The sequence below is a fragment of the Zalophus californianus genome, chromosome 1 (assembly GCF_009762305.2).
Source record: "Zalophus californianus isolate mZalCal1 chromosome 1, mZalCal1.pri.v2, whole genome shotgun sequence".
Classification (NCBI taxonomy): domain Eukaryota; kingdom Metazoa; phylum Chordata; class Mammalia; order Carnivora; family Otariidae; genus Zalophus; species Zalophus californianus.
The window spans coordinates 162,538,148-162,563,602 of NC_045595.1; the positions used below are offsets into that span (position 1 = coordinate 162,538,148).

General features: G+C 39.8%; 1 protein-coding gene across 12 annotated transcripts in view; it reads right to left on the reverse strand.

Annotated features, from left to right (window-relative positions):
* The window catches only part of BBX (BBX high mobility group box domain containing), a 274,404-nt gene that overhangs the window by 91,948 nt on the left and 157,001 nt on the right, over window positions 1-25,455 (reverse strand). For all 12 annotated transcript variants that reach the window (XM_027582505.2, XM_027582499.2, XM_027582501.2 and 9 more), the window contains 2 exons: window positions 11,427-11,597; window positions 5,901-6,140 (listed from right to left, as the gene is read on the reverse strand). In XM_027582505.2, coding sequence (XP_027438306.1) covers window positions 5,901-6,140; window positions 11,427-11,588 — 402 coding nt within the window. In that variant the 5' untranslated portion in view covers window positions 11,589-11,597. Of the gene's footprint in view, window positions 1-5,900; window positions 6,141-11,426; window positions 11,598-25,455 lie in introns of those variants that run through there.

Here is a 25,455-nt window from a genome sequence, read left to right on the forward strand (position 1 = left end):
TGGACAGGTATTTCTGAAAGCAAGTAGTTAGCTCACTCAACTGAACATCTATCTTGTTAGAGGCTATCAATCACAATGGATAGTACCTGCCAAGTTAGGCAAATGATACAACTAATTTTATTGGTTCTGGGGTTTCAGTTTTGCATTTTAGTAGCCCTTCATTGTGTTAACAGGTCCTAATAAAAATAGTAAATAATCACTTGGTAGAGAAGTATCAAATACAAACTTCACTTTGCTTATCAGGAAAATGACAAAAACTACCATCAGCAGAGTGTTTTAAGCTTTACAGAATGCTTGTATGTACATTGCCTTATTTGCATCTTACTCAACCCTATGAGGGCAGGGAAGGCATCTTTGCTGACATTTTACAGAAGTGGGAACTCAGAAAGGCCTCTGAGAAGGGAGAAAGCCAAGTCCGAGAACTCAAGCTCTACTACTACTAACTTGCTTCCTTGGATAAGTCACTTTACCATTCCGGGCCTCAGTGTCTTCATCTTTAGCTGTTGAAAACAAAACAAAACAGAATAACAACAACAAAAGAAACCCTACCTCCTGGGATTATTATGAGGATTAAATGAGTTAAATATTTATAAAAGAACCCTGGGCAGAATAAAGCATTATTTTAAAATTGATTATTATCATCTCAAAAATAAACACTTAAATATTTTTTTTAATGCAGTAAGAAAGGGGCACCTCGGTGGCTCAGTCAGTTAAGCATCTGACTCTTGATTTCACCCCAGATCATGATCTCAGGGTTGTGAAATTGAGCCCCAGGTCAGGCTCTGAGATCAGCAGGAGTCTGCTTGAGGAGTCTCTCTTACATTTCTCCATCTGGCCCTCCCCGTGCTCATGCTTGCTCTCCCTCTCAAATAAATAAAATCTTTAAAACAAAATAAATGCAGTAAGAAAGTCCTGATATCTGGAACACAGGAACAGAAAAGGTCTCAAAAACAAGACCTCCCATGAAACTTGGAGCCCAAGTCTTTGGTTTTATTGTCCACATCCCCTCAAAGTAGTGGGGCCCCTATTAAATCATACTCAGAAAATCCCATATAGAGTAAGTCATGTCATTAGATGTAGCCAAAAGTGGCTAACAGAGGACAGCAATGTCAACTAACAGCTGAGGGTGAACCCAAAAGACCAACTCACGGAAAAGCAAAGAAATTCAAAAGAAGAGTTAAGAATCACTTAATATACATAGAAAAATGTGACCATAACTTAACTGTTCACAAAGGTCTTGCCGAATTACTAAATATAAAATAATTACTGTTTGGAAATAATGGTTTGAAATTTCTAAAAATATTGAAAGGCATTCTGAATTCTTTTTTTTTTTTTTTTTAATAAGGCATGCAAGGTAGGGCAGATGATCTTTTTTTTTTTTTTAAGATTTTATTTATTTGACAGAGAGAGCACACGCAGAGGGAGAGAGAGGGACAAGCAGGCTCCCTGCTGAGCAAGGAGCCCGATGTGGGACTCGATCCCAGGACCCTGGGATCATGACCCGGGCTGAAGGCAGCCGCCTAACTGACTGAGCCACCCAGGCGTCCCAAGGCATTCTGAATTCTTGAAGTAAGGAAGTATATAAACAAAATTTTAAGTAAAGTTTCCAGGATAAATATGTAAAATGAAGTGTCTAAGGGAACAGCCAAGTTTCAATCTACCTGGAAATCACTTCTGTGTAACAGCCATTTCTCAAGGATGCTGGAAAAATGAGGGGCTACTCTAGTTTAGTGGTGTGCAAGATGCCACAGCAAGCTTGTAAGAACACGGACGCTGTTAAGCATCCCATGTGTGACAGTAAACAAAAATTCCCTACAGTTATAATATATGAGATGACAGTCTCTTCTTTGGAGAAGAATCCACTTCTAATAAAGCCAAAGCAAGAGAATAAATAGTTTAGTTTTAACTTTAAGAAATATGAAGGAAGGGGTGCCTGGGTGGCTCAGTTGGTTAAGCATCTGCCTTCGATCAGGTCATGATCGGGATCGAGCCCCGCATCGGGCTCCCTGCTTGGCAGGAAGCCTGCTCTCCCTCTCCCACTCCCCCTGCTTGTGTTCCTGCTCTCGCTGTCTCTCTCTTTGTCAAAAAAATAAATAAAATCTTTAAAAAAACCCTAAAATTAAAAAAAAAGGAATATGAAGGAAGAATTAATCACTAAAACTCCATGGAGTTTTGTGGTGGTGAGAATCTTTCCTAGGGTACTAATGACAATAGATACAAAAGGCTATTTTATAGTTTACCTTCAGGTTGCATTTTAGTGCATTTAATTCCATAGCTGTTTTATTGCCATACAACTGAATCTTCGAACTTATCAGCCTGGTCTCATGATTTTTGTCTTTACATCATCATTTCCTACTAGTGTCCTCCACATATCCTAGGCTTGGGGTAAAACAAACTTTCTTGTTCTGAAATTGTTCTTACTATCCCATATCTGCTCTTATCCCTGCCTTTCTGTCTGAATCCTATACCAAAGCCCAGGACAGATTCTATCAACTCCATAAAGCCTCTTCTGAAATAGCCTCAATGATACCCACCCCAGCACAAGCAGACTTCCCATTAGACCCCTGTGATTTTATTGTTACCATTTCTACCATAATTACTCAAACCTCTTATCTTGCAGGCATCTAAGTCGGCATCACATAGTAAAAGAATGCTAGGGTCAAACAGGCAACAATATCCCAGCTCCACAATGTGTGCCTGGTCAAGATACCAACTCCAAAGAGCCTTATTAGAGCTTTGCTCTGAAGAATGGGGACAATCATTACTGAATTTATGTGTTTGTGCTTCTGTAAAACATCAAGCTTGGAATGAACCAATCAATCAATAAATGCATGCATTATGCCTTATGCCTCTCATCCTACAAAAAAGAAGGTATTATAAAGTCATTCAAAATTGTTTTTGACTTTCCAGATCCTCTCCTCTTCTTGGCACCTACTCTACTCTTCCTGAAGGTCTAGATAAGTGATCTTCTAAACTGGCTAAAATTAATTAATTCCAATCATTAGTTTAAATGACAAGTGGAGGGTTCCAGCAATATCCTAGGCAAAAATGCAGATTTGTATTCCTGTATTTGTAAAAGCGCAGACCTACAATGTTAAAGGGAAAAGTAAGGTTGCTCCTGCATCTCCCACCCAGCAGCTCTACAGTCAGAAGTCAGAGCCTGGGAACATTCACAACCCTGCACCATCACACGCATTGCTGAATTTAAGAATATGACCCATGTTATATCCTTAAGATGGTATTTTTTACATTACTTATAACCAGTTATTGCTCTAATGAGATTCATCAGACAGCATGAAACCCTCATTCAACCCTTTCAACAATGCAAATGAGTACTGGGCAATAATTCAAGAAACTGAAAACAAATCCCAGAATGGCTGTTTGCTCTCACCAGATGCACTAAAAGATAATCAGGAGCAAGAAAAGCATCAGAGAAAGTTTTAACAGGTTAAAAAAATAAACCCTCCCAAGTTGTATCACACAGTACTCACTTCTTTTAAGAAAATATCTCTTTTTAAGTATTCACATTCACACAAAAACTTTCCTGAAAGAATATGTATTGTTCCTATAGAGAACACAACTAAAATCTGGTGTTTGAAATCAAGATGTTACAAAAGTTTTTTTTTTGTTGGTTTTTTTTTTTTTTTTTTGGTATAATGACTGCCTGGGTGAGAGGACCCTGAGGAGCTGAGACCTTATTCATCATTAGCAACCACCACAGACTTGGTATGCTCAAGTCCCTCAAGTAAGCTTTTTGTTGCTAAAACTGACGTTGCAATGAAGACTGCACTATTAACCCAAAAAGCATTAGCACAATGGCTTGCACTTTAATGTAATTTTGAAACCATGCAGTAAATACATTGAAACAAGTCAGTATCACTTATGACTAGAAACCAATTATATAATGATTTTGAATGTGGCTGAACCTTCCACACTTGACTAGAAAATGAGATAGCATTTTCTAAGAGCAACTGTAAACAAGGCAGGTTGCAAGGTGGACGATCCCATCCGCCTCTGCGTGTAGCAGATTGCGGGAGGCCACCTTAACAGATTTCATTACGGGCGCCACAATGGCAAATACTGTGAGCCTAATTAAGTAATTAGTAAGAGATTTCCTGTATGAAAATAATACTTCCTCCTCTTAAAAGTGGCCACCTATCGGGTTTGTAAATTAGCAGTATTTAAGAAAAGGCAAACAATGTACTTGGGACAGGCTGCATGTTATCAAAAAATAGCAATCCAAAATCAAACTCAAGTGTTTAACTGTAGGAAGTTAATGTGGTTCCCTATGAGGTTTCAGATAATTATTTTATCATATAAGTGTAGAACTATAAAAAAAATAAAAGGTTATTTAATGGGAAAATGCTGTTAATTACTATTATATTAGTTGAAATTTATTGAAACATTTAAAATCATGTAGGTTACTGGAACTGATTTTAAATTTTCCTGATACCCAGGGCACCTGGGTTGCTCAGTCCTCTAAGCGTCTGCCTTTAGCTCTGGTCGTGATCTTGGGGTCCTGGGATGGACCCCCAGGTGGGGCTCCCTGCTCAGTGAGGAGTCTGCTTCTCTCTCTCCCTGTTCCCTTCCCCCATGCTTGTGCTCTCTCTGGCTCTCTCTCTCTCTCAAATAAATAGAATCTTTAAAAAAATAAAAAAATTCCAGATACCCTTACATAGGCAAAATCCTGTCTTTAATAATAGCCAACCCACAAAGTCTTATGTGATCATTAATTACATAACAACTATGCTAACTATATACTATGGATTCAAATATCCTTTAACACTGCATAAGAAATTTTTATGTTACATGTTAGCTTGTTAAACAACTCAATAAAACCACAGCAATTAAAAGAATTATTTTTCCACATACTGAGATGTCTAATAAAATGTGTCACTTGAAACTCTATATTTTTGTCCCCTGCTGGTTCTTCTTTTCGTAGAACTTAACCATATGTTTGGGTGGAAGGGGTTTTCATGAATCAAGATTCCTTGCAAGTTACGATGAGGAAGGAGTTACGATGCTGAAGGAGTTACGATGCTGAAGGAATAATGTGAGAATTACTCCTTTCAAGTTTAACCACTACGATATTGCTTTGCTTTTCCTTCACTTGCTAATAAATCCGCTACACAATACATTTTAAAAGCATGTCAGAACTGATCCAAGTCCCTGCCTCTCTGAATAGCCTTCCTCCAGGAAGTGCTTCTGCCTATGTGGTGTTTACATGCATGCACATAACCCAACACGTCATGTTTCACTGCTATTCATTCCTTCGCTAGTTTTAAATATTCATGAGGCACTACCCATGCAACAGAAATAAATCAAAGCAGATCTCTTAATAACTGTATTTATTACAAAATCAAAAAATGTTAGAACGGAAAGGGATATGTTTTTGCCCAATTTCCTCATGCTAGTAACAAAAAAAAAAAAAGGCTGAAACCCAGTGATTGACTTAGATACTGTCACAAGGTTATTCAGCATTAGAACTAGATGAAGACTCTTTCCCACGACACAACTAGAGTAACCGAAGATTGTCGTCTTTATCATGGGCATTCTCTAATAGGAGAAGCTTGGTTCCTAGAAAAATTTTTTTTAAAAACCCCATTCATAATAAATAAATTACCCATTTATAAAAATCAACCCCCTACGTCAATCTGTGGAGTATACACAATGAAAAAACTTGGCAATTGACTGCTCTTGGCACCTCCACCAGCATTTGGAAGGTGGACTTGAATTCAGGAATAGGAACGAAGCTCTTCTGTTTTCACCTAACACTTGATTCAGAATTCACCTTTGTGCTGCTAGACCTTCAGCAGGGACTCCATATGTGAAGACTGGGGCGGGGGAGGTATGGGATTGATTGCTCACAGCCAACATAAAACCTTGTCATTGTAACCTACCTCCTTGGCCATGTCTGTATATTTCTGCTTTTCCTTTGGATCTAGAACAGCCCACCAATCAGCCAGTATCTTGGTAGCACCTCGGTTATCAAGCCTGGGGTGTTCCTGACGTACAAGGGAGCGATGACGTTTGCAAAATAGGAGAAATGCATTCATTGGTCTCCGGGCTCGCTGTTCTGGTGATTCATCATCAGTCTCACCAACATCTTGCTCTAGGCCATCGGCCCCAAGAAGTTGAACCTATTACCAACCAAAACAAAAGCCAGATCTTTAACACCTCCTGGACAATTCTGCTGTAACAGTTAGTTTTGGTTTTCAAATTGTATTTTTTCTTAGCTCCATTGAAATAACTTACAAATTAGAAAAAAATAATCATCAACCACTATTAGTGGTTGGTAACCAACTTACAATGTATTCTGCTTAGTTTCTATAGCAACCTGTGCATGTCTCTATTGCAGCATATATTATTATCGTGTTATGATGGCTTACATTTTTTCCCCTCACTAAATAGTGAGCTCTTTGAGGACGAAAGCTCTTTTACCTTTACAACCACAGCATCTAGCTTAATGTCTGGTATATATACTTAACTAACTGCTCAATAAATAAATAAACCCATTCTGTGATATATGGGTCTCAAGATTAACAACAACATTCACAAAAAAATACATGAATATTAGTTGTTTCTCGTCGTTGGAAAGTGCTTTTTCATAGTTAATAATATGAAAATGTTTAACATGAAAGTAGGTAATAAAAATTTAATACAGACTATTCAATGCTTTAGGCACATCACAAGTGGAGCCTCCTACTGTAAAAATCAAAAGAGACATTTAACATTATTTGAAGGAGGAACTACATAGTAAATTTTCAAGCTTATAAATATCAACCTTTCCTGTTTCGTGAAGTGCTGTGATAACAGGAATAAATTCACCCACGCTTGAACCTTCAAAATCAATTCTGAATCCTCCTGTTTCCAAAGCATTTCATTCAATTCGAGGTCTTCAGGAACTTCTACAAAGCTCTAATCCTGCCCATTCCATCTGTGTAATTGTCATATCCACTGCCCAGAAGCCTTCTGCTTCTGATCTCTTACATTACTACCTGCACATGGCTGAGGATACCTCTGATCACAGAATCTCAGGATATTAGGATTGTTAAATATCTTCTAAGGCTAAAATATGATCCTATGCTATTTCTTGGAAACAGTGCAACCATGAACGGAAGTCCAGAAGGCTTACTAAAACTATCTCTTTAATTTCTTGTTTCATAGTTAAAATCAAGAAGGATGGAGGTAGTTGTTAGTCTGCATTATATAGCAGAGCCTTAGTTCTTCAACTTGAGTGGGCAGTGGAATCCCTGGAGGTCTTGTTAAAACAGAGATTGTTGGGTCCCATTGCCAGAGTTTCCAATCCCGCAGGTCTGGAGTGGGCCTTGAGAATTAATTTCTAACAAGTTCCCAGGTGATGCAGATACTGCTGATCTGAAGATCACACTCTGAGAACCACTACTGTAACGCAACCACGTTCTTTTACATCATGCTGATTGGGCAACTGCTATAGATACTCGAGGACAAATCACTAACTCGATCAAATTTGGTATTTTTAAAAAGTCTCTTCAGTTTAAATTAAGTATTGCAGATGCATTTAATTAATCATCGATTATCTTCAAACAAAACGGTACAGTGGAACAGTCTTAAAGTCATAGCTATATGATTTGGAAATACATTAGGGATTATTATTGGGAGTGAAGGCTATAGATTTAGCTTCCTCATTCTGTATACAATTATTAACAATGATTTGCATTTTCAGGGAATAGTTATTTAGCATTCTGAATCTAAGAAGCTATAGAAAAATCAAGGCATAAAAAGTATATTCTGTAGGTTGAGGAAGTAATTATAGTTTCCCTTCAGAAAAGAGTAACTTTTGATTCTGTTACTAAATTATAAAACTCAAGCCAAGAGCTGGAAAAAAAGATAAATAAGAAAAGATCCTGGACTGAGAAGCTTACTGTTTGGGGAGGGAAGAAAGATATAAAAGTGAATGAATTAAAAAGCAGTATGATGACGATTACAAGGAACCAGTGTGATAATGAAGCACCAGTGGATGGATGAGAGCACACTGAAGTCTCCCTAGAAAATGTGTTGTCTGAGCTAAATTCTGAAAGATGAATCAGAATGCGTCAGGCAGTCAATGGGGAGATACAGAGAACTAAAAAGGATTAAGGCTCTATGACTACTAATTGATATACAGTTCAGTAGCACTGGTGTATCTAACATTAGAACAGGGACCCAGGACATGAGGTTGTAGAAGTAGGTATGGACGTACTTTATGAAGAACGTGCTTTGTCTTATTAAAAAAATGCATGCATTTAATGCTATGAGTAGTTTCAGACTGTAAAAAAAAAAAAAATCTTGGTGGAACAATATAGGTTATCATATTTTACCACAGATTTATTTTGCCAAATATGGGCATCAAAAACATGTTTTCAGGGTGTCTGGGAGGCTCAGTCAGTTAAGCATCTGACTTTGGCTCAGGTCATGATCCTGGGGTCCTGGGATCCAGCCAAGCTCCCTGCTCAGTGAGGAATCAGCTTCTCCCTCTCTGCCCCTCACTCTGCTCGTGGTTGTTCTCTCAAATAAATAAAATCTTAAAAAAAAAAAAGTTTTCAATTACTATTTAATGTGAATATTATTTCACTAAATGAATTAACCAAAAAGTAAATAAACAAATGAATAAATAAAATTATATAAAAGTGAAAAACTATCCAGACTTAAACTTTTCTTTCACCAGGGGCCAAGTAATACCTTGTAACAAATCAACACTAGTACCAGACCAGGGTATGGAGACCACAGCTGGATGCAGTGGAGAGCCATGAGTGGTTTTAAGCATCGGAAAGACATTGCTAGATCTGTATTTTAAGATAACTCCTGTCAGCAATATAGAGCGTGAATTATAATAGCAAAACTATAAGCAATCCAAACTCAAGGAACCATTTAAATAAAGGACTGTTCCAGCTATCCAGGTAAGAAAGGAGATAGGACTGAATCAAGGCCATAATGAGGAGAATAGAGAAGTGAGAACAGAGACAATATTTATTTACGAGGTAGAACCTAAAGAGTTGGTATGCAACTGGATTTAACAGTTAAAAAAGGAAGAGTGCTGGGACGCCTGGGTGGTGCAGTCAGTTGAGCGTCGGACTCTTGGTTTCAGCTCAGGTCGTGATCTCAGGGTCATGGGATCGAGCCCCGAGTTAGGTTCCCTGCTCAGGGTGGAGTCTGAGTAAAACTCTCTCTCCCTCCCTCTCTCAGCCCCTTCCCTCTACTCTAAAATAAATAAATAAATCTATATTAAAAAAAAAAAAAGTAAGAGTGTCTCTAGCTTCGGTGGCAAGACTCCTTCACACACAACAGAGAATGCTTTTTCTCAAAGGAGAGAAATTAGATCAGGTAGAGAGCAGAAAGATTAGTATCAGGTCGGCTAAATTTGAGGTGGTTCTCATCAGAGAAGTCTTGGTTGCGATAACGAACTGAGGTATGAACACAAAGGAGGCAAGACTAGGAAAGTGGATGAGATCACCAAGTGTGGACTGAGAAAGAAGGGAATCCAATCCCCTCATTCTTGCACTCTGTTAACTGTTTACTGGGCCGCTGATAGGGACCAGGCACTGTTCTAGGTGGTGCAGGTCGAGCCATGAGCCTATGAATTCCCTGCCCTCATGAAGCAGGAAAGCGGCATGGCCAGCCTTTCTTTTTGAAAGGATCCTTCTGGCTGCTCTGCTGAGAACAGACTGTGGAAGGGCAAGAGCAGAGCACACTGATCTGCACCAGAAATGGTGGTGGCCTGGATCAAGCAGCCAGTGGTGACCTTGCTGAGGAGGAGTCAAGCTGAGATCCCATGCGGTAGGCACAGCTGAGAATCTGCTGATGGATGGACGTGAGACTTGAGCAAAAGAAAACAAGACATGGCTTCTGGTCTGACCAACCCGAAAGCCAGGGGTCCCCACTTCCTGAGGTGAGGAAGATGCAGGACGATGGGCTTCAAAGATTCATTCTGAACACATTCAAACTGAGGTACTGATCTGAGATCTAAGTGGATATGTAAAGTAAATAGTCCAAATCGCGCGTGCAGCATTTAAGAAAAAGGTCCAGGATGGCAAGAGAAATTAAGAAGCCCAGGGAACACCAATACTTGAGGGCAGAACAATGGAGGGGCATCAACTGAAAGAAGGTAGGACGGTGCGGCTGGGAGAGAAACAGAAGTCCTGGGACCGACAGAGGTGTGCTGCAGGAGGAGTGAAGCAGGGGACCGCCCCAAGGACCATGGGACCAAGCAGCACCACTGGGTCAGAATCATCAAATCGGGATAAACCTGGCAGTTTCCTCAAACAGAATTAATAACACTGGTTTCTCTGGAAAAGGAAAGGAGGAGGAAAAGACGGGCAAGGAGTGAAGTAAGCATGCAGGTGAGTAGAGGAAGCTGAAGGAGTCACTTCTGGCGGCTTCTGTTTTCTCTGTAAAAGAGGAGAAAAAGCTCAGTGAGAGAGACTGTAAAGGGTATCCAGGTAAGATGTCTGAGAAACAGGAAAAACAGAAAACATGGTTTCGTGGAAGCTGACCCTAGCCTAGAACAAAAGACTGAATGGATGTCAAAGGCCTGAAGAATACTAAAGACATGTTTATAAAAGTTGCAGTGACACAAAATATGTACTCACTGATTCTTCTAATGACCACAGATCTATTCAAAACCTGCTCTGCGCCAGGCACCATTCTGGATTCCAACAAGAGGAGGACACGAGGGGCGAGACTTTGCTCTTCCTGAGCTTATATTCTAGTCTGGCAAGATAGACATACACAAGGTAAATGGTAAATGTCAGGAAGGAACTCCCTGGACACGGAATGCGTCGGGTGGGAGGGACACCTGCCATGAGGAGGTCCCATCTCTTGGGGAGGTAGTCCTCGACCTGAGAGCTGAATGGGGAGGAAAAGAGGAACCAGCTATGCCAAGACTGAGAGGAACGTGTGACTTTCTAAATAAGAGCTGGCTGCTCAAGCATGAGGCTAGAGAAGGGGACGCGGAGGGCTGAATGACCAAGGAGGCTTGGTGGGGGTGAAAACTGCCAGATGCCGTGAAGGTGGCAGAGACAAGGGCCTGAGTAGCTCTGAGGCTGTCTACGGAGGCAGGGCTAGACTGAAGTGGAGACAGAAGCCAGAGCCGCAAACGGGGTGAATGCCAGGTGAGCACAACAAATTTTATGAATACCCCCATCTCCACCGCATTGGAGTATTACCGTATTACCTGAAAATCATTAGTTAATTGACAGAAAGACTACCGAAGAAGGATCCGATTCTCTCAACTACTAGAAGTACAGATACTTCAGGAGTCATCAATCTCTGGAATAAAAAGGTAAACTAAATAGTTGAATAGGATTCAAGTTACACAGACTTTTAGACATGCATCCTTCTCACCATCCATGTTCACGGTCATTTCTGGAATGAATACTCAAAACTTCTATATTAAACAGAGGAATTACCTTATCAATATCCTCTTCTTCGTCTTCCTCTTCCTCCTCTTCTGAAAAGTCCAGCAGTTTCTTTGCTAGCAGTGGGTGCCACTGAAGACACTTTCGTTTTGGTCGTTTTCCAGCCCTTTCTCCTTCTGCTGAATGATCCTTATTTCTATTACTGCCTTTCATTACTGTGACCTGCGGTAAGGAAAAAAAAAAACGGAGAGAAACAGAGAAATCAAAGTAAATCTGATTAAAATTTGTTTATTTAGCTTCCTTAGCTTTAATTGGATTATAGTTCTAATGACTAAAGTATCTACCAGCTCAGGCATTTACTGGATTCAGTATGAATTCTAAGTACATAATCAAACATTCATTTTACTTGGCTAAATGGAGCTAATAAAATTTGCCTTTTATGAAATCTACTTCCTTCCACTCCATAACTTCAGAACTCAAAACCCAAATAGACCAGCAGGAGGATTACAAGTTACAGTCACCTGTTCGCATTTACTCAGGGTAGGGTTTCTTAAAGTGGTGCATCAGAAGAATTTGAAAAGACGGCGCCCAGAGACAAGGTGCTCCCAGAGGTGGCCCTCCATACATTCTCTGATGGCTCCTCTTTTATTACAACAATTTACGTGAATGTTGCATTCTACACTATGATAAATCTGAGCTTGGAGCATTATTAAGTAAAATGAATACTTTGTAAGAATCAAATGTTTTAGATTTAAAATAAACCATTTCACAAGATGACACACCACTTTTAAAAACTAGCGGTGTGCAGTCTCCAAGGACCCAGTGCATGAAGTCACTGTAGGTCACTTAGCGAGATAAGTGCCCTCTGTACCCATCTGTGACATAAGTCACAAATACTTTTGCACCTCTCCATTAAATGGGCACCAAAATCCAGTAACAAAGTTTTTCTCCTGAGGCTTTTGGCTGTTTCTCTTCCCCTGAAAGGTGGCTAGCTGAAATAGCTAAGAGGTAGCCAGCCTGTGGATGTGATAAAACCTTTCAGAAGCCCGTAATTCTAAGTTACTTTTCGATGACTTAAAAAAAAGAAAGCTTTTTCTCAATGATAAAAACAATACACATTTCTATTTTATAAAGGTGAAAATAGCACAAAATGAGGTTTGTATTCTCCATCACACCAGCCCGACAGCCCAGAGGTAAACTATACATGTCAGTTTCTCATATGCATTCTCTCAGCTTTTTCCTAGTTTTAATAGTTTTCAATCATTCATTTTAAGTAACAATATACAAATCATTGTATATACATACTCATGCAAACATTCAAATGATGTTATCGATTTAAATGGCTCACGCTGACAGTTATAAACACAAACAAACACAGTTGCTGAAATCACAGAACAGTAGCCTTTTGGGTCATTGTAACATGTGCACTGGTCCAAATGCTTGCAAAGTGGTATCAATAAATTTGTTATGCCATGTTGCTAAAACCAGGATTTCATAAAGTTTCTAGATGCATCTAGTTCGGAAGCCTTTAAAACAATACGGCATAGGCAAATTTATCCTCTGTCCTTCACTGTTTATGGATTTTGGGTCATGCTTAGGTCCTCCTCATTTCAAAATTTTAAAAAAATCACTAACAACTCCTTCTAGAACTTGCATGACTTCACTACAAGAAGGAATTTTAATATTTGATCAATCTGTAATTCAGGAGATAAGGATTCTGATAAAGAAGATAAGGGTCTACTTTATCCTTTTTTTCCCAAATAACTAGCCAAATTCTGCCAATGCTCTTTATTAAATAATCCAGCTTTCTCCCACTCCTTTGAAATGCCACTTTTATCCTACACTAAATTACTATATGTGTATAAATCTATTTCTGAATTCTCTTCTGTTAATAATCATGCCCCTCTAAACCTGTTTGCCTATTATTTGACCAATTTTAAAATATCCTTAGGGACTATATCATTCTGTGCCTTTTTTTATATACAAATATACCAGTAAACATAGCCATTTAGAAATTTTAATTTGCATAGCTCATGCTCATTTAAGTTAATACATCTTGACTGTTCCCATTTTGTAATAACCATAGAATATTCCAAAATAAAAGTATATTGCAATATACTTAATCATTTCATTGATAAATATTCAGATTATTATTTGTGCTTCAGTAAAATCTTCCATTTTAATAAAAAAATGTAAATCTTCATTTTGATAAAAATCCTCATCAATTTATTAAATGCTATGACTAATCAAAGGAAGGAGGGAGAGCAAATAAAAACATGTTCCCATGGTCTTTTTAGCAAGAAACCTCTGCTGAATATCTGAAATAATTATATGATTCGTGTGGCTGCCTCAAAAGCATAAAAAGTTACTGAAAACTCTATATGGAATTAGTTATCTGGTATGCTCTTAATAAAGGAACAAAGATTTCTTGTGAACTGATAGAATGAGTTAACAATTCTCATTCTATCTACAAATAAAACTCGGCACAGGCAACCCAATTTCCAAAAATACCAATGCTATACAGAGAGAAGAGGAAACGGTTATGTTCGTGGCTTATTAATCACTTCAGGATGAGCTGCATGAGTGGCAATTAAACCCATATGGGGGTCCCAATATTTTATGAGATAAAACATTTTTTATGGCCTTTTCTTTTCCACTTAAAAAAAAGTCCCTTTGACATTTCTTATTAAGGCTGATTTAGTGCTTATGAACTCCTTTAATTTTTGGCTGGGGAACTTTATCTTTCCTTCAGTTCTTGCCAGGTAGGTTATTCTTGGTTCTAGGTTTTTTCCTTTCAACCCTTTGAATCTATCATGCCACTCCCTTTCTGGCCTGCAAACTATTCTGCTAAAAAATCAGCTGAGGGTCTTATAGGGTACCCTCCCATGTAACTAATTGCTTTTCTTTTGCTGCTTTTAAGATACTCTTTTATTTTTAATTCTTGACATTTTAATTATGATGTGTCTTGGTGTGGACCTCTTTGAATGCATCTGGTCTGGGGCTCTCTGTGATTCCTAGACCTAGGTATCTGTTTCCTTCTCCAGGTTGGTGAAGTTTTCAGCTATTATTTCTTCAAATAAGTTTTCTCTTTCTTTCTCTCTTCTCCTCTGGGACCCCTATAAGGGGAATGTTAGTATGCCTGATACTGTCCCAAAGGTCCCTTAAACCATCCTTATTTTTTTAAATTCTTTTTTCTTTTTGCTGTTCAGCTGAGGTGATTTCCACTAACCTGTCTTTCAGATCACTGATCCATTCTTCTGCATCATCTAATCTGCTATTGACTCCCTCCAGTGTATTTTTTAATTCAGTTATCGTATTCAGCTCTGACTGGTTCTTTTTTATATTTTCTTTCTCTTTGTTGAAGTTCTCACTGGGCTCACTCATTCTTCTCCCAAGTTTGGTGAACATCTTTATGACGATTATTTTGAACTATTATTTAACAGGCACACTGCTTATCTCTGTTTCATTTAGTTCTCTTTCTGAGGTTTTGTCTTTCATTTGGAGCATATACATTTGCCTGACTTTCTGTGTTTGTTTGTATGTACTGGTAGGTCAGCTAAGTCTCTTGGTCTTAAAGGAGTGGCCTCATATAGAAAGTTTCCCGTGGGGCCCAGAAGCGCAATACCCCCTGGTCACCAGGACCAAGTGTTCCAGGGGTGTCCCGAGTGGGCTGTGTATACCCTCCTGTAGTGGCTAGGTTGTGACAGCTGCACGTGCACTGGCAGAAGGGGCTGGCCCCCAGCCTGGCTGGCTGCAATGTCCTGACATGACTACTGTGGTAGCACTAGTGGGTGAGCCTGGACCCCAGTATAGCTGGCTGAGAAGCCTGGCCACAGCTGTGTCGGTAGGCAGGGCCAGCCCCTTGTGTGGCTGGCTGTGAGGCCTGGCCATGACTGCTGCGGTCATGTCGGTGGGTGGGACTGCCTGTCTCCCTTCATGGGGGGTTTGATCCATGCCAAGGCTGTACGCTGGGTGCAGCAGGGCAGGGGATAGGACACAGTCAGAGGTCTCTGCCAAGGCCTTTTGCTGAGTGCAATGAGGTAGATCCACTGGAGGGGTGGGCGGTGCTAGTCCTGGACAAGGTTTCTTGCTGGGACAGGAGCTGCCTGGGGGTGAGGGGAGAATGGGAGCCACTTTGCAGGGTTGCCAGTCCCAGCCAAGGCTTCTCAGCAGGGCAGGAGCTGTTTTGGAGGGATGCCTACTGGGGTGAGTCTGCAGAGGAATGCAGGGGGTTAGGGGGTGAATAGTGCTAGCAAGGTAAGATGGAGAATATCTTGGTTCCCACAAGCGAGAGAGCAGCTAGGTAGAAGGAAAGAAAAATGGCACCCTCCAGTGCTTCCATTCCTGGAGAAATTTCCTCTGGATCCCCGCCACTCTGGCACACAACCCTAAAAGTAGTCAACAAATATCCTTCTGGGATGGCCCTGATACTTTCCAAACCGCTGCCTCTCTGCTGGGTCTTGGAGCAAGTGATTTTGTGAATGAGCTCTTTAACAGCAGAATCCCAGTTTTCTATAGCCCTCTCCTCACCTATTGTTAAGCCCCACTGACTTTCAAAGCCAGATGTTATGAAGGCTCGTCTTCCTGGGGCAGGTGCCCAGGGTGGGCGGCTGCCCAGGGTGAGGCTGGATCTCCTTGCCCCTCAGGGAGAACCTCTGTGTTGGTGGTATCCCTACTGTGTCCCTGCCCCGCCTCTCCTTCTCAGTTTGGACATTTCCTTTTTATCTGTAGTTGTGGAAGAGCTGCTAGTCTTCAGGTAAAGTCTTCAGAGAGAGATGTTCCATATACAGTTGTACTTTGGGTGTGTCATGGGTGGAGGTCAGCTCAGAAGCATTCTGCTCCATCCATGTGATCCTATCTTTATTTAGATAACGCGTTTTTTAAATAGCAAAAGAAATCAATGGGAAACTATAAGCAGCTATATCAACTGGAGAGGTCAAAGTGATTGCCAGTGCCTGGAGAAAAATGTATGTTTTAGTCTCAAGGATTTTGATCATGCTATTTAAGTATGTGTGAATGTGTTTAAGTATCTGTGCCTTTGTACATGTGTGTGTTTAAAATTTTAATATTCAAAGAGAAAACAGAATATCAAGAATAAAATTAATGAATGGTAATGTATGTGGCTTTGGGGTTCAGAATAATCACATTCACATGTGATTTCTTTCCAATGTAGCTGACATGCCATTACAGATACTCTATGTCTTTGCTGATAATCCCCAAATTAATTTCTCCTTCCCCAGAAATCCACTAGACTTTGTATTGCTAACAACACCACATTTTCCCTTGAATTACAATTATTTGGGTACATCCTACCTCCCTTACTAAGCCTTTTCTTTTTAATCCAAGACTATTTACCTTTATATGCTCAGAAGCATACTGGTTCACCAGAAGAACATCAAGATCAGTTAGTTGTGAGGGTTGTTACAAGCAACCACATGAAACCCCTGCGCTAAATAATGGTGATGTTTTTATACACTCAAATGGCTTCAAAATGAACCCCCATCTCTCTCATTCCCCTGAATTCAGATATTCTTTCCTGAGTGGGAAACAAAGGGGGTGCTGAAAACTACGTGTAACTGTGACACACGGGCCAAGGTGGCAATGTGGTGCGTGAGAACCATCAGGCCCCCTGAGCTGTGGAAGAAATAAGACCAACATCCCCAGCACTGTACCTAGAACAAAGTAAGAGTGAAAGAAATATTTTTAGCATAAATTAAAGATGAAAAAGTGCACAAGTGAATTGGACATATTTTGGACAGGAAAAGTATAACTGATGTATTGACTATGAAATACCTCAAACTATAAACTGATACTTTAATAATTTATAGTTATCTAATTACTTTTTAATTCCTTACAGGTCTGTTTTCAAACTGTTGAAAGAAAGCAAGAATCAGGGGAAACGATGCTCCTGATTATCACTCAGAAATAATGAGAAAACCAGAAAGAATGAAAGAAAAGATGAAGAAAATGAAGAAGTAAAGAAGGCAGAATTTTTGAGACTTAAGCCTATGACTTCTCTTATTTCAACAATAAGGAGGAGGGAAGACTGTTAATTTTTGATAGGCACAGAGGCCCACGCTTGTGATTATTCTGCCACTAAAAGCCCCACATATTATAAAGTTTGGCTTCTTGTCCTTGACCAAGAGCAAATTAAGCTAACAATCTATATGAAATAAATGAAACTGGCAGACTTTATTCAAAAGGGGTCATCCATTCTGCACTGCAACTCCAGGAAAACTGAAATCAGGTTATTTACCTGTCAGTGGACTCTACTTGAAAGACTCAATATCATCAAATTATGCTGCTGAGATTGTCAAACAATAGAAGCTGAAGGTCCCTATCCAAAATACTGAACATTTATTTATCTTGTAACAACAACCCATGTGGGCCTTTCCTATGCCAGGATGAGTGACTCTAATTAGATAATCATTGTTCTGAACTAAATACAAGTCAACGTGGTGATAAACTGGAAAAAACTTCATTTAACTGTATTCTTTGAAAGTAAGCCCATTCATGAAGACTTTATTGAGGTCAAACTTCATGAGAAGTTTCAAGAAGAAATATCACAGAAGAAACAGTAAAAACCGAACACCACACTTAAAAGAAAATTAGGGAGCCTGGCAGGCCTCATTTAGAATCCCTCGTCCACCACTAACTACTCGTGGTAAAGTTATTAATCTTGATGATCTTTCCTCCTATGTTAAACAGTAACAGCTCTACGTTGAGAACACTGTATACATATAATACCCAGCATAGAATCTGGTGCCCAAAAAGTTCTCATTCCATGTTGATAAAGCCTCCCTTTTCCCACGAGCTTTTTAGAGGGAGTATGGGTTTTAACGGGCAGCATCTGTTGCTTAAACTCAGCCGAAGATGCTGTTCAAAAGAGAACACATGTCTCCCATTTAACCACAGTCCATGTGCTTCCCAGATGATAGAATCCCCAGACTCAGAAACTGAAAAAGAAAGATGGAAAGTTTCCTTTCCTTTGTCTGAGTGATATACAGTCAGAAACAGTTCCTTGGCACCGTCACAAATTTTGTGAATAAGATCCTCTTAGTCTTTCCATCACCTTGTCTTACAACGTTGGCAATCAGTACACTTCAGTCTTTAAAACACTGTGTGAATTTAAGGCTGCCACAGGGGTATTTTAAGCTGTTTCCTAAATGTCCAATAAAATCCCATCCAAATCATATTAACAGAACTTCAGACCCAGTGAGACAGGGGAAGGTAATAGAGGCCCATGAAATCTCACTGTTAGACACCACACATTTGAACCACAAGTAAGGCCTCTCCTGGGTCCCACTAAGACTGCCATACTGCACCACTTTCTCAAGTCTACAGAGAAGAGGAAAAACCACCCAAAGAAACCGTGACAAAGCGGTAGCTCGAGTTCCACACAAATTAGACTGACCTGCTTAAAATCTTCCTTCCAGGGAGTCCTGCTGCTTTCAAGGCACACCTTGCTTCTATCTTCCCACAGGGGTTCTGCTGACAGAGCAACTGGCAAATACCCCAGCTCTGAAGCCTAGCTCACCTTACCATTTTCCCATTTTCCGTAGAAGTTCTCATCCTCCAAGGGCCAGGTCACATACGCCTTCCTCTCTAAAGCTTTCTATAGAAACCTTAAATAAAAATTCATCACTTTGTGCTCTTTGATCCTTTTTGATCTTATTAGGTCAAGCACTATCAGTGCTTTACAATTAGTTTTATCTATGCGAACCTCTCCTCCCCTGGAAAAAAAAATAAAAAAACAACAAAAAAAAAACCCCGGCTGCAAACGTCTAGAGGGGAGATGCCATGGTTTCTTCCTTTTCTGTCCCAGGGGGTAGCCCTGAGTCTGGTACACGGCAGGGCTTGTCACTTCCTCACCTAACACTTAACCACAAATAACAACTTCCCAGAATGATGTGTTCCTATGGATAATTTTTAAAACAATACTAATACAGAGCTAATATTCATTAAATAGTATTTGCTATGTCCTTGATATTCATTATCTCATTTGATCCTCATAAGAACTCTCTGAGGCAGGTGCTACTATAAATCCCAGTTGAAGAAGCTGAGGGTTGAGTAACTTGCCTAGGGTCACATGGTGAGCAGCAGAAAAGCTCGCACTAGAACCGGGAGGAGTAACTCAAGAGTCCAAAGGCTTACGGAGGAAAGGGGGGTCTAAGGTAAAGCCTTTGGGCATGCCCGTTAGCTGTTTGTTCTATGGGCCATGGAAATACCAAAAGGGAGCACTGAGGGGCTGGAAAGTGAACACTGTCAGGGTTCACAGCAGAAAAGCAAGTGCACATCACGGATGACTCCAGGTGACAAATTAGATTAACTCTAAAATTCTTTGAAGATAAAAACCTTACATGTGCTAATCTCTATTATTTATTGTAATTCTAATGACAATTCTAAACTGTAGACAGATTAAATGAAAAACATCTCACTCAATAAAGTTAATACTCTCCCTTCTAGAAGCAATTCACTCTATTCATGCAAAGAGTGTCTTTAAATGCACTCTTTATTGAAAAGCAGTAGCTCTTCAGGTTGAAACTTTAACTCTGTCAAGATGTTATCTATATGTTCTTCATGAATACTAATAAGGCACCCACTATTCAAAGAAGGGCTTAGCTGTACTGGTAGTTCTGGTCCCTGTGCCCTTACCTCATGAAGGAATATGTATTTTAAGATCTCAAATACTTAGGCTCCCTGACATTTAATCTTAGGAGAGCTTAATATAACACGGTTCTCAAAATGCATGCTGCTCTAGGCTAGAGAGAGAGACAATAGCTATTTTGAAAGAGATAAAGCACCAAGACAAGGGGTGGCATAGGGAGAAAAAGCTATTTACGTATAGAATTCAGTAACAGGCTAGGACATGTTCCCTACCATGTACCTCAAAAAGCCCACCTCTCTGTTTTCCTATAATTTTATGTTGATGTTTACATTCTTAATCAGAAAGTCACCAAATTCCTATTTTTCAACAGGCCTAGCATAACAAATTCGCCTTCTTTTAGTTTCTAAATTAACAAATTTTTTTTAATATGTACTTATTACATGGTTAGGACATAATTATCACATTGACAAAAACCTGAAGCACAAGAGGACAAGCTCATGGGAGTCTCTTCCTCATTTATTCTCAGTGCAGCTGACCACGTATTTATCGATCCCCTGGTGAGCTATGCATTGTGAGCGTTACGTGTTACCTCCCATTCAGCTCAGCACCCACCTCTGCCCCCACCAGCAGGTATCTGCCCTGTTTGCCACAGCTGCCCTGTCCGCGCTTCTGCCCTCCCCGGCCTGCACACTGTACCCTACATCCCCACTCTCACTTCTCTACAAGCCTCTCTGAACTCCCACACCTAAAAAGCTTCCTTTACTGGCTCCAGCTCATATCTCTTTCCCTCCTAAGCACCTTTTTCATCACCCACGTTTAATGGCTGTGCCATATTTTTTGACACTTGACTGTACAACAATTAACATTTTTCTGTACAATGTACACATAATGATTTCATGTGAATTCTTCCCACAAAGACCCTTGAAGGTAATGAACATGCCAGATGTTTTTTTCTGGCTCCGTCAGAGCAAACGTCCCCATGCTAGACAGGGAGTAGATGCTCAGAGAATACACGAAGAAGCAAACACAGAAACGATACTTCATGCTTCCTAATTATCCTTGTCTTTATGTTGTTTTGCTAAAAGGCAGGAGAGAGATAAGACTTGAAAAGGAAATAGGCAGAGAAGGAAAAATAAGAACCTAGGAAAGGTTGTTCAGAAGGGAAAGGGAAAGAACAGAAACAGGCAAATTGACAAGGAGATGTAATAAATGTAACGAAATCAAAGTCACCACCAAACAGCCGTCCATACTAGTCCGAAAACACATGTTCTAATAGCTTTATTCCCATTTCTGGCTGGTTGTCAATGACTCTCATGACTCTCTCAAAATAGCAGGTCTTAGTACCTTCAGCTCACCACTCTCTGCAATAAACCCCAACTCTGAACTCGTCCAACCATGTTTCTTCTCTAGGTCTGCCCCGGCGTGCTGGCTGCTCCCCGGGTCTGACGCTACCACACAGTTTCCAATCCCAGATTGATCTTCAGGCTCGTCAGCAATCCCTTCTCATTTGTCTTATCCAGTCTTACCCAACCCACAGTTCCCATTACGAATTCTCAGGTTCTCCTCAACCCCTACTGATGATGAGTGAAGATAAGAGTAATAATGAGATATATATGCATATGTAAAATGCTTCCATAAATATAATGCTTCTGTATATATTGCTTCCTTTGGGCCAGAAACTAAGACCTTCATATTTGTTAATTGTCTTAACTCACAACAAGCCTAAGAGGTAGGTACTATTATTATCTCCTCTTTACAGATGAGAAAACTGAAGCACATATAACATAGAGTTTGCTTCTTTTAGTTTACAAATTAACAAAGGTTTTTTATTCTACACATTTGTCACATGGGTAGGACATAGCTATCACACTGGCAAGACACTGAATCACAAGAGGACAAACTCATGGAGTCTCCCTGTTTACTGTTAATGCAGTTGAACACGTATTTACTGGTCACCCAATGAGCTAGGCATTGCGTTTGTAAATTATATGATGTGCAAGATCACACTGCTAGCACGTAACTGGTAGAGCCAGTACCTGAACTCAGGAGGTCTGGCTTCAGAGTCTTGTTCTTGACCACTATACAATATTGCCTTCTAAGAACAAAGTTTATTGAATGTTTGCTACATGCTAAACGCTTCACAGGAATTAACTTCTTTAATCCTTAATACAACTCTTAGAGAAAGGTACTCTAATGGTCACCTTTTATACATGAAGAAATTAAGAATGACAAAGCTTCAGCCACATGCTTGAGCCACTCTGCCAGTATGTGAAGGAGGAACCAGGATTCAAACCGGGACTTCTGCCCCCAGAGCTTTCCATCACTTCTCCATACTGTCCTCTCCACTACAACTCTAGCCATTCTAAGAAAATGATGTTGCCTACTGGTTGACAGGAGGGTCTTCTTCGTATGTGTGAATTCTCCCGAAGCTCCACACTTTCCCAATTGCCTACCAATTCCAAAATTTGCTTCTTTCTTCTCCTATCTTCTCTCCAAGGCAGAGGTTCAAGGTCAACTCCTTTCACTCTCATTATGTGCTTTTTAATCTCCCATCCTATTACCCTCGGCCACCAGTGTTTCAGTTTCTTTCTTTGATGAACTACCAATAAACTATTCCTTCTAGTTAATACCTTCTCCTTCAGTCTATACACAATCTCAAGGCTAAAGCCCTCTTTGAGTCCCCATGACCCCTTTAGCTAGTCCTCTTTTTTTTGTACCAACTGGCCTCCAGCCAACAAGCCAAGAAGACTGCCTAACCCCAAGCCATGCCACTAGCAGTCCAAGAACTGGCCTGCCTGTACTAACATTGTTCATGGGCTCTACTTTGCACTTTACTTCTGACTGGATTCCTAATCTTCTTGGTTACAAACCCCAACTCATTTCAACTGTGCCACAGGCTCTGGCTTCTCTACCTCACTCTTATTCACACTCACATCTTTGATTTTGAGCCTCTCAGAGAAAATACCTTGTCTGGGCCAGGCCTCTGCCTGCGCCATATACCCGAGAAGTATGCCAGAGCCCGGCACAGAGAACTGGACATTCCTTCTCCTTCACATAAATATCTAGAAAGTGTACACATATCTCTTTTTCTTTACCATAAATACAAATCTTTGCAATGGCTTCTTGCCCAGATACCTAACCACTCACCAAGTTCTGCCCCTTCTGCCTCGTGTATGTGGTGCACTCCTCTCCATCCCCACCACACTGATTGAGCAGTCTTGGCCTTCTTGACCATAGCTATGCTGACTTCAATTATCAACATCACAAATGTCTGCTCAGGTTCTTTTCCTGCATGAATCTCTTTAAATAGTCCCTTAATGTCCTCAGGAAAAAGTCCAACCTTCTTCCTTCATGTAACACAGGAGACTCTTCCTGTCTTGGTCCCTGCTTGCTTTTATGGCTTGGGTTTGCCTGCTGTTACCACATTAAAAGCTCTGCCCACAGGGAGCCACATGCCATCACCTAGAATTTCCCATGGACTCTCACCTCTTAGCATATGCTCTACTGTCCCCTCACAGCAGGCCTCAATCCTGCTTCAGAGCTTAGCTTGGATCTCACCTCAGGCTTCTATTGGCCCTGTCTAGTCTGAGAGAGGTGCTCCCTAGGGGTCCCAACCGCACTCCATATACTTGATAAGCCACAAGGAAGTGGCCTGACTCTAACAGAGAATAAAGGCTGCATAACACTCATCATGGCATCTCAGGATCTGACACAGAGCCTGGCACGTTGTGAGCAAACACTTGTTCAATGAGCGAGCTCCGGGTCTATTCCCTGCAGCCTATTTCTATCACTCTGTCCCCTTTCCTCATGGCCACGGCTTCTTTTCTACTTCATCCTCACCGTGCCCTGTTCTTCTTCCTGTTCTGTGACCCTTAATCCCAGAAATTCCCAGCACCCACTCAACTAGCATACGCAAACTGCCAAACCACAACACCTGGCAGTTTTACCTGTTCAGAAATAGTCAAAACGATTCAGTGAATAATTGTGACCTCATGAGAGAAATAATTATCCATTCCCTGTTCTCCTGTATCCATCACTCAACACTGAGTATTTAATTTCCCATGCACCAGTTTACACACAGCCTTTTAGATTTTAAGAATGATCACATGTATTCTTAAAAAGTAAATGTATTATACTTCATTGAAAATGATCGAAGTTCAAGAAACTCATTTTTTGGTTTATATGACTTAGTTTTTATTTTAAAATAATAGAAGGTCTTGATGTCCTCCCCACCATCCTGATCTCTAATTATAACTTTAAGAAAAAAAAAAAAAAAGACAAAACCCAGAACAGTAGTTCAGTTTAAAAAAAAAAAACAACAATCTGTGATATCTCTACTTGAAATCTTTTTCCTAAGCTACTGTTCTTTACTCTAAAAATATGGTAAATAATTTAAGTTACAGTTAAATTTATTTTAATTAATAAGACAAAACCTGTTTTGATGGTTATTAAAACAAAAATCTTAATTTTTCCCAAAGCAAAAAAGAACTGATATATCTTATTCTAGTAGTCATAGTACTTACTAAAATAGCTTATCCTACCTTCTGCAATGCCTACCTGCTTTACACTCTGACATGCTAGAACTGAGTTAACTCATTATTTACTAGGTTACACATTACAAGGAGGTACGATGTCGCTTATCTTTAAATTCCCAAATACTCAGAATAGTGCCTTGAGTATAATATGTATTTAATAAACATTACTTAAAATGTGTGAATTTAATGATTTTATATCAAACTGCACATTTGCTAAGGAAATTAATTAGAATGCACGGGGAGCTTTGATACATTTATATTTTCTGCTTAGAGTTAAGAAGAAAACCATATGTTTCATACTTGCTTCACCACTTGGTGAAATTTCTTCTTAAATATATTCCGATTTTCTGACTTAATATATATATATATGATACAAAAATTCTTATTTGCTAATTCAAAGTCATAACAGTGCCTTGTTCAGAACATTTACCATTCCCTTTCTATTCCTCTCAGGTGGTATTTTCCTTTAAAGTGTTTGGGCTGAATGTGCTCTAACCTTGGTGACAAGTACTGAAAGCTTGTTTTTATTTTAAAAATGTATTAAATTTATAGCATTTGTTTTTAAAAGTTCTCCACATCATAAAATTAACAAACACACAAAAAGCTCCTATTTGTGTATCGTTTGCCTTTTTCCCTTTTTAAAAAACCACCAAAGTAAGAGACATTTTAGTATCCTCCTTCCTTCTGTTTTTTCTCTCATTCACAGTGTGAGAATGGGCATTACCCACAAGATACACATTTACTGAGTCATCTTCGAGTATTTTTTTTACAGTCTAATTTACATAAATCTCCCTCTGCTGGCCAAATTTTTATCTTCTAGCATCCTATTTAAATACAAAGGTAATGCTTTATAATATAAACAAAAGCTCCTCTATAAAGAATTAAGAACTACATAAGCCTGGAAAATTATTTAAAAATCTCTTCTATATCATTAAGC